Source organism: Rousettus aegyptiacus, unplaced genomic scaffold, assembly GCF_014176215.1.
Source record: "Rousettus aegyptiacus isolate mRouAeg1 unplaced genomic scaffold, mRouAeg1.p scaffold_m13_p_7, whole genome shotgun sequence".
Taxonomy (NCBI): Eukaryota; Metazoa; Chordata; class Mammalia; order Chiroptera; family Pteropodidae; genus Rousettus; species Rousettus aegyptiacus.
The window spans coordinates 34,291,220-34,300,630 of NW_023416310.1; the positions used below are offsets into that span (position 1 = coordinate 34,291,220).

At 39.1% G+C, this 9,411-nt stretch overlaps 1 protein-coding gene across 3 annotated transcripts in view; it reads right to left on the reverse strand.

Moving 5' to 3' along the window:
* The window catches only part of RTN4 (reticulon 4), a 65,290-nt gene extending 56,171 nt beyond the window's left edge, over positions 1–9,119 (reverse strand). For 2 of the 3 annotated variants that reach the window (XM_036225006.1, XM_036225005.1), the window contains exon 1: positions 8,305–9,114. In XM_036225006.1, coding sequence (XP_036080899.1) covers positions 8,305–8,872 — 568 coding nt within the window. In that variant the 5' untranslated portion in view covers positions 8,873–9,114. Of the gene's footprint in view, positions 1–8,304 lie in introns of all 3 variants that reach the window. The other variant, XM_036225004.1, reaches the window with a different exon arrangement.
* Positions 9,120–9,411: the final 292 nt, after the last annotated feature.

Consider the following 9,411-nt stretch of genomic DNA (forward strand, 5'->3'; position numbering starts at 1 on the left):
CGTAGAATCACTCTGGAAAACAGCTTGGCAATTTTTTTAGAGAGATAAATATACACCTCATGACCCAGCAATTCTACTCTTACTTATTCCACTATCTTTACCCAAGAAAAATGAAAACATATGCTCACAAAAAGGGCTATACAAGAATGTTCATAGAATTCTATTGTTTGCTAATATCCACAAACTATAAATAATCCAAATGTCCATCAGCGAGTGAATGAATCATTAAACTGTGGTTTAGTCTTATCACTGAAAACCACTCAACAGTAAAAAGGAACAAATTACTGATACCTCGACATCAGTAAACCTCAAAATCATATTGAATGCAAATAACTGGACACAAGAGTACATACTCTATGATCTCATTCATATGTTCTATAACAGGCAAAACTACGGTGAAAAAAATATGAACAGTAGTTGCTTGGGATTGCGGGGACTGAGGGAAGGACAGAACAAGAACTGAATTGAATTGACTGCCAAAGGCCCAAGGGTTCTTTCTGAAATGAAGAAAATGTTCTTCTATTTCTTAACAGGGGTGTGGGTTAAGTGAGTAGATACATTTGTCAAAACATAAAATAGCTAAAACTTAAGATCTGTGTATTTTATTGTATGTAAGTTATATCTTAATAAAACATTAAAATTTTTAAATTTTAAAAAGTGTATGTGCATTCTTCAACAAATTTCAGAGAGTGTGCACAATCAAGAGAGAACCCATAGATAAAGAGACTTCTAAAACAACCCAACCATTATAATATGTGGACTCTATCTGTATTTTGATTTTTTTTAAACTGTTAAAAAAGGAGACGAGTTATGACATTCACTAACTAAATAATAGAAATTGTAAACATCGGCTGGATATTTAATATTAATTATTGTTAAATATGTTGAGAAAATATTTGATTAAGAGTATTGTGGTTATGTTTTGCAAAAGAGTACTTAACAGTCTGCAAAATACATAATAAAATATTTATGAGGGTGTAGGACTGGCAAAGGGTTGATGTTTGTTGGGGTTCAGTGATGGCTAAATGAAGTTTCATTCACTATTCTGTCTTCCTTTATATTCGAAATTTTCCATAATGAAAAGCAAAAATATTTTTAAATCCCTCCAAAAAAGAGATAAGGCAATGTAAACGTAATAATATTCTATTATACTGAAGCAATTTTAACCACAGTTTTGCCCATAACTCTTTCAGCAGACCATTAAAATATGTTTGATTCTATCAATGCTGTTAAGCTTAACTTTTGCTCTTGCAAGATGTTTTTCATTAACACAATTTTAGTAAGGGGGACAACAAAAAGCTTAGTGGAACTGAGTGGGTAAATGAGAAAGTTGATAGATGGTAGTTTTTCCTGTCCTTGTTCAAAAGTGATGTCTTACAGACATAATCCTTAGAGAAGATCTGTGTATAGTATAGATGGGTCTGTAAGCTATAATGAAATACCTACCTGATCTTCTAAATTCTAATTTTCATAATCCACTGTAGAAGCAAAAGCATCTTAAGTTTTTATTGAGTTTTATATAAAAATTAATTTTTATACAAAATTAAAATATCAAAAATTAAATTAATTGTACAATTAATAAAACTTTCTATAATTTAATGATATTAATTAATTGAGACTGAGTTCTGAAGGCTATATATGAAAGAGATGTATGGGATAGGGTTAGCAACTCTGATAACCTCCTTAGAACAAAGAAAAAAATTTTTTTAAAAGTAAATTCCTTTGTTTTCTGAGATCAAAGACTCCAGTAGCTCAAAAAACTCTTAATACTTTAATTCAGCTTCACCCTTGGCTGTCAGAACACTGAGATAAATAAATTTAATAATGGCACCTTTCAAATGAGTCAAGTTTCCAGATTAATCTGTAAAGTTGGGGGGAAAAATGTGCAGACAAGATTTGGAACCCAAGTAAGGTCTTTTCTTTTTTCACAAAAGCTGCTGACAGGTAGTAAATATATGACTGTTCTTAAAGAACCAACACAAAATTCCTCTGATTTTAAGACAGGAGAAAATACTTTACAACTAGGGGCATATGTACCTCTTGTAAGTGCAATTCCTATTTATCTTTTGTCCCCATACTCAGTCCTAAGCCTGGTATTTAAAAAAAAAAAAAAAAAAAAAAGTTAACTTTTTAACATTGAATTTCCAAGGGACTACCAATATAACCAGACAACTGCCAAATCTGTTTAAACAACTAAACTCCTCTCTGGTAATAATTCCATTAATGAGAAGAATAAGCCGTTAAAGAAATAATGTTTTTTTAAAAACTAGAGAGCCATCTAAGTAAAGCATTCAGAGACTGCTGAAAAGTTAATCTAATTTTTAGGACTACAGAGAATGTTACTTCCCTTCTTAAAACAAAAATTTTGGGGAGGGAATTAAAAAGCAATAAGACATCTTTCTTCAACAGCCTATTTATAGTCAATTGAAAAGAGGGGGCCAAATATTTATACAGCACACTATTTCAAGTGTTTTATAGTAAGCAGGTTAGAATACTTAATATTTGTTTTAAAGCCGACATTTTACATAATTATGAGCTAAATTTTTAAAAAATACACATTAAAAACCATGTGTTGGTAGAAATAGATATATCGATAGTAAAAATATAGCAATTCTTTCCTAATTTAATCCATAAATGTAATGTGACCCACTATAATTCCAACAAAGGGAGAAGGGACTAGATAAAGAAACTTAAAGATCAGACAGAAAATCATAGAGACATAGATAGCCAGAAAAAATAATTCTGGAAAAGCCCTATCAGCTAGTATTTTATTTTAAAAAGTTTGGTACTTATGCATGAACAAATAAATGGAACGGAAAATATTTCACCCACACTACACATGACAAAAGAGGCAATTTAAAATAGTAAAAAAAATAAAATAAAATGGTGTTGGGACAAAAGGGAAATCATGTTGAAAAATAAAATTGTATCATTATTCACTTTCCAGAAAAAAAGTAAAATTTAGAAGAATGAAATAATTAAATGTTAAAATGAAATCATAAAAATATCAGGAGAAAACATGGGAGAAATTTTTACAATGCTAGAGAGACTTTCTAAGAATTCTACAAAACGCAATGACTTTAATTACAAAGTCATAAAAGAAAATGATAAACCTGACTACATAAAATTTCTGCACAAAAATATATACCAAAAGTCAAAATACAAACAACGAATCAGAAAAATGTTTTCAAGACATAACAAACAGCTAATTTCCTTACAATAGGGGACGCACTGCTACATCTATAACAGCGACAAACAAAAGAATAAGCAAAAACTGTGGTAAGAAAAAAATTTGCTGGCACTTAATCCTGTTAAAAAATATTCAGAAATGTAAATTTAAAAAACAATCTCCTAAATCATTTATTGGTCTACCAATGTAGTGTACTGATAAAAACAAAAGGAATAAGGTACTTTAACACATTAATGGTGCAAATATACATTGGAACAACTCTTTGCAGTATAATCTGGCATTACCTATCAACATTTTAAATGCACTTACCCTTTGAACCAGTAATTCTACTTGTGTGAATTTATCTTACAATGCATATAACAGCATGTATACCTAAAGAAGTGCATACAAGAGTTTCCAGCAACATTATAACAGAAAAAGCTGAGAAACAACCTAATTAATCAATAAAAGACTGATTAAATATGGTACACCCATGTACCTTGTATAGGTAAATACATGCTTTAATTCATAAGACTTGAAATTTTCATTGAGAAAATATTATAGTAATTCTAGACTCATACAGAATGTAGAGATTAGCATTCATCTATAATTTCGTATTCATTCAACAAATACCTGAGTGCCTGCCTACACCACATCTCTGTGCTCAGGAATGGAGATGTAATGACACATAGTCCTTTTCCTCAAGGAAAAAAATATAGTCCCTTTCCTCAATATGTAGTCCGGTAGAGACTATGTATGTGGCATGGTATACACAATGAGGTAGGAACAGAATGTTATGGGAACATATGATGAAAGCAACTTAAAAAACCAATAATCACCATGCCAAGAAACGGAAACCCAGCAGCTTAAATGTGAAATGATCTACTCCTCCTTCAGAGGTGAAAAGAAAGATGAGGCCATCAGTCTCAGAAGACCTCAGCATCAGTAAAGCTGGGTCTCACCGTTTTGCAGGCCTATGTCCTCCAATAGCCAGCCACAAAGGTCACATTCACCCATTTAAACACCGCTGATGACTATGATTCTGCCTGAACAGTTTCCATCCCTGGTGCTGTCACCCCCAGGGGTACCTTCTAGGGACTATATTTAAAAACAGAAACAAAAAGTCTCAAAAAATATACTATAAGAATAGTGTATCTGCAACATTTACTTCTATTTAATCGGAAGTTCCGAAGAATCGAAAAATATCCCTTCGCTTGGTACTTTGATCTTGAGCTAGCAAAGTACCTTTAAAATGTGCCATTCAAATTGGGGCCTTACATCAGCGTTTCAAATAAATTGCTTTTAGGTATATTATAAAATAACTACACATAAAGTGGAGCAAATTATTGGACAATAAACAATATGCTCCTTTTTAGAAATGTTTTATAAAATATAGTAAATCTTCCCATTTTACAGGGATGTAGTGCTAAAATAGCATGTTTTCTAAATACTATTCCACATAATTCGATATTTATCAAAAAATTCAATATATATTCATTACTTAATTTTAAAAAGAATTTCAGGGAGCTTGCTAGTTACTAAAAAGCACTATATATTTAACAAGAACTAATCTGAAACATAATCCATTTTATCTACAAGGAACATATCACTTGTTCCATCTTTTAAACCTAGGCAGAAAATTAGAAATGGCTTAACAAAAAAGTTATTCAGAATCTCTAAATTCATCAGTTCTATTCCTTATCATTTGCTAAATAAAAATGAAAAGCAGGCAATGGATAGGGCTTGGCATTGCTCTCTTTAGCAGCATCTACTTCCTGAAAGTGTCATATCACTGTTTTATTTGGACTATATGTTAAAAATACTTAAGATTTAAACTACGTATTACTCAAAATCTAGCATTTCTAATGTGTTCCTATAATAATATAAATGATTATATAATAAACGATTTTATAAAAGGCTAATGGTTTTTAATCTCCAAGCCACAAACTATACTTAAGAGCAATATAAAACTCTATACAAATTTCCATTGCAATGAACAACTCTGGACAGTCTCTGAAATTGATTTAGTAAGCACCAACATTTTCTTTGCACTTATATCCATGACCTGCAAGTCCTATCAATTCTTCTTTCTTAAAATCTCTTAATGACCTAACCACAAAAATATGGATTCACAGCCAATCAAAGAAATCAGACTTCCCTTCTATTCCATTTTCACTGAATGGACTAGTAATGAACCAGTTCAGGCTCTACTCACCTGTCTCAGAATTACTACAAAAGCTTTCTAAATAGTTCCCTTTTTTCTTGCCAACCTGTCTTGAATACTGTCACCAATTCATTTTGCTAACACTGCTTAACATAATAATTCAGAGAAGGGATGAAAAATATTAAAATGACTACATTTTGGAAACAACAGAAAATTTTTGGTTTCATAATACAAATTATCAAAAGCAAGAGCAATTGTAGATAGCAAAGCATGGATAAAAGTAGGATGATGAAACCCTAACTCCTTGTCATTCATTACCCTTCAGACTGCAGATCTACCACACATTTCAATCTCAACACTGTTTTAGAACAAAACCTGAGACCAGCTCAATGTCATCCTTAATAATAATGTGTGCATTTCTCTCAACTCAATTTCTATCCAGAAGTTTCCCTTGTATATCCTCAAAGTGTAGGGTAACCAACCAACCATACACAATTGTCAAGCATCTACCAAATTCAGTAACATAAACCCTTTTCCAGTCAGGTTGGTCTATACTTCTAACCACGCTCTATACATGTCTCACCTTCATCTTTAACACCAGTCCTCTCAGTTCCTCTAAATCTTCAAAACTATACTTTTGCTTCAAAATTACCATTATTTAAGGAGCATATTTCTTACATAAATATATATTTTTAAAGCCAAACTTTTTAGCATGGCCCGTCAGAGATCCCAAGTGATATAGGTGCAGCCCATCTCTCCACCCTCACATGGCTCTCCTAGTTTTTCTCAGTAGTCTTCCTTACTAGATTCTCAAACACACAAAGCTCATCCCTGACTCCAGGCTTTTAATTCCTAGGAATTATTGGAAAATTTTGACTGCAGCCTCAGGAAGGCCTTTCTCAGTGCTGTCCTACCTACAGAGAATCCCACAAATCCCAATCATTTTCCATGCCATCATCTTGTTTATTTTCCTCATAACATCTACCACGATTCTGAGGTCCATATTTATGTACTTATTATCTTTACTCCCCCCAAAAGGAGCACACGTGTCTTGCTTATTGCTATACCCTCATACCCCAAAAGTGTCTGCCTCTTTGTAGATAATCAATAATCAGTTGAATGAACAAACTCTTTTAAGAAATCTAGAGTCACTGAAATAGTTTAACTATCCATGACCATAATCACAATGCTCAATCAACACAGAATTGGAGGATTATGTAGAGTTCCTGGGAAGGCAATATTCTCTTACTTTGTCTTCCAAACTAGTAATTCCAAAGCCAAAATTCAAAGAGAATGTTGTCAGCTCCTCAATCCCTAATGTTCAAAGAACATAACTCCTTTTTGATCCCATGAATACAAGATGACAAATTAGTATGCTTTTGTTAATCATTAAATTTCTTATTACTTTATATTTTTCTACCTCACCTTAGTTTCTCTTAACTGATTTTTTGACTCAGAAAAAGGAAAGACTGAGTTATTCCTCATCTTCTAATATCTTTAGTGTTGATGAGCGTTTTGAGTAGTGTTGGGGAATGTCAATATCAAAATATTATTCAAAAACATTACAATTGGCTTATTTTCCCATTGTAGATCAGGAGTGAATAGAAAAAAAAACTGTGATCTCAGATTAATTTTTCTTTTTCTAAAATTCTGTGATCTCAAATTAATTTTTCTTTTTCTAAAATTCTACAACGCTACAAAGATTTCTCAGCAGGCAGTGAGACTGCCTAATTCTTGGCCTTTTATACATAAAGATCCTACTGCTATGCTAGTGGGACACTTTCTATCCCAAAAGTAAAAAGCTATTTGTTAATAAGTTAATTTGTCTAATGAGATGAATTCTTAATCTCTAACGAACTTCATTTTTTCTTCTAAAATAAACAGCTCTCAAGACGAAATAGGTAATAAAACAATGTTCCTAAAAGTTAAAAACAATACACAATCAGGTATTCGTGTGAATGAAAAGATCTGAAAACTACTTACAGACTATGCAAGTAGTACTTCTAATAAATACTGTTTCTAACCAATATATGAAAACCTGTCTCAAAACATTTCATTAAGTCTCACGGTAAATCTGTCACAAGTTCAATTGGCCTGTTCCTGGCAACGTATCCACAGGTTTCCCTTCTTTAAGAATTGCAACCATTTTGCCTCTTTTTTTTCTCTACCGTAACTCAATTACAGTGCATTAAAAAGCTAAACCTGTCCACAGCAATTCCTTTCACTCCGCAGCTGAGACTCCGGCAAAACTGCGCCCCCTCCGGCACCCAACGCCCAGATCCCATTTCCCCTGCTCGGTTTAGCTCGAGAGGAGTCGCCACATGATAACCCGGGTAAACTGGGCGGTGGCAGGACTTCACCAGAACTCTTTCCTTCCCAATTCTCCACGCGCCACACCACTGGAGGCGCTCTCCCCTCACTGCAGTTGGGTCAACGTGGATGTTTTCCAACTGGCCAGCTCCCCACCATGGCAAGAGGGGAGAACCCAGAGCTGAAGCGCCTGGGGGCCACGCAGGCCAGGGAGGGGATAGGATGAGAAGGGAGGTCGGGGATGAATGCTGGTGAACAGACCAGCAGCGAAACTGTGCCGTTTCCCTAAGGAGCAACCCAGGAGGGTAGAGACAAAAGATTACGGCGCCAAGGCCTTTCCATCCTCACCCCAGAACCAAGCCGGCCCAATGAATCCACCACCCTAGTTCCTCGGCACACACCCAATGGGTGCCTAACTTCTGGAGCGCAACGGAATGAGGCTGAGAGGCAAGGACCTGGGAGAGGGAGGGAGCACGTGCTCTCTGATACCCTGACAGACAATAAAGAACAAGCCCGGGCTTCCTCTGCCGCCCCACCCTGCTCGCGGCGGCTGCCACCCGCGGGGCGCCTTCGCCCCCAGGTCCGCAGACAAAGCCCCTCGAGGCGCACGGGAGGGCTCGGCCAGAGGCTGCACACAAAGGAGGGAGAACTGAGCACTCACCCACGGAGCCTGAGGAGCTCCTGCGCTTGGGCGCGGCCGGGGTGGAGGGGGGCGCGGCGGGGCCGGCGGCGGCCGGGGTCCACGCGGGCTCGGCCGGGGAGCTCACGGCTGCCGGGGGAGGCGGGGGAGGCCGGGCGGGAGGCTCGTCATCCTCGAGGAGCTTGGAGGGCGAGGCTGCGGCAGCGGAGGGTGGGGTTGGCGCAGGCACCGCCGACAGCACGGGGCTCGGGTCCCAAGGCGGCTGCCGCTCCGGGGCGGAGGGGGGCGCGGCCGGCAGGGGCCCCCGGGGCGCGGGGGGCACGAAGTCACTGCTGAAGTCCAGCAGCGGAGCGCTGGGGGCGGGGGCGGGGGCGGCGGGCGCTGGCGCAGCGGACAGCGCGGCGGCGGGCTTCCTCTCCAGCACCTCCAGCTCCTCCAGGTCCTCGTCCTCGTCCTCTTCCTCGTCCTCGGGCTCCTCGTCCTCCTCGTCCTCGGGCTCCTGCACGAACTGGTACTTGAACGTGGGCTGAGGTCGGGCAGGGCTTTCCGAGGACGAGGAGACCAGAGGCGACTGCTCCATGTCTTCCATGGCTGGCGGGTCGGAGATGATGCTGCGGCTGCTACCGCCGCCGGACGCTTCTCCTCGGAGCCGCGGGCGTTCGTGGGGGTTGGGGAGGATTGGGAGGGGCCGGGCCGAACGAGCCAAGGGACCTGCAGGGGCGACGGCTCCCGGAACAATGAGACTGCTCCTCCTGCCTCCGCGCCCGTGAAGCGCTACCCGCCCCGTCCCCAGTTGCCGCCGCCGCCGCCCAGAAGAACGAAGGAGAGAGGCCAGCAGCCTCCCCGCCCAGTTTGGCGTGATTCACGCTCCCCCGCAGGGAGAGGCACGGGCTGGCGCGGGAGGGACGGAGCCAATCGGCTACGGGATAAAGACGAAGGGCAACCAGCTGGCCCAACGGAAAGGAAAAGAGATAAAAGTAGGTGGGGCTTATTGCTCTTCCTCTGTCTTACTGGCTGCAGTGGGTTCGGTGGGCGGGGTTTGGAACTGGAAGCCCCACCTTCCACCCTGGGAAGTTGAGGTTTGGGGCTAGGGGCTTGGCCTTTACCACAGCTGGAGGTCAGTCCGTA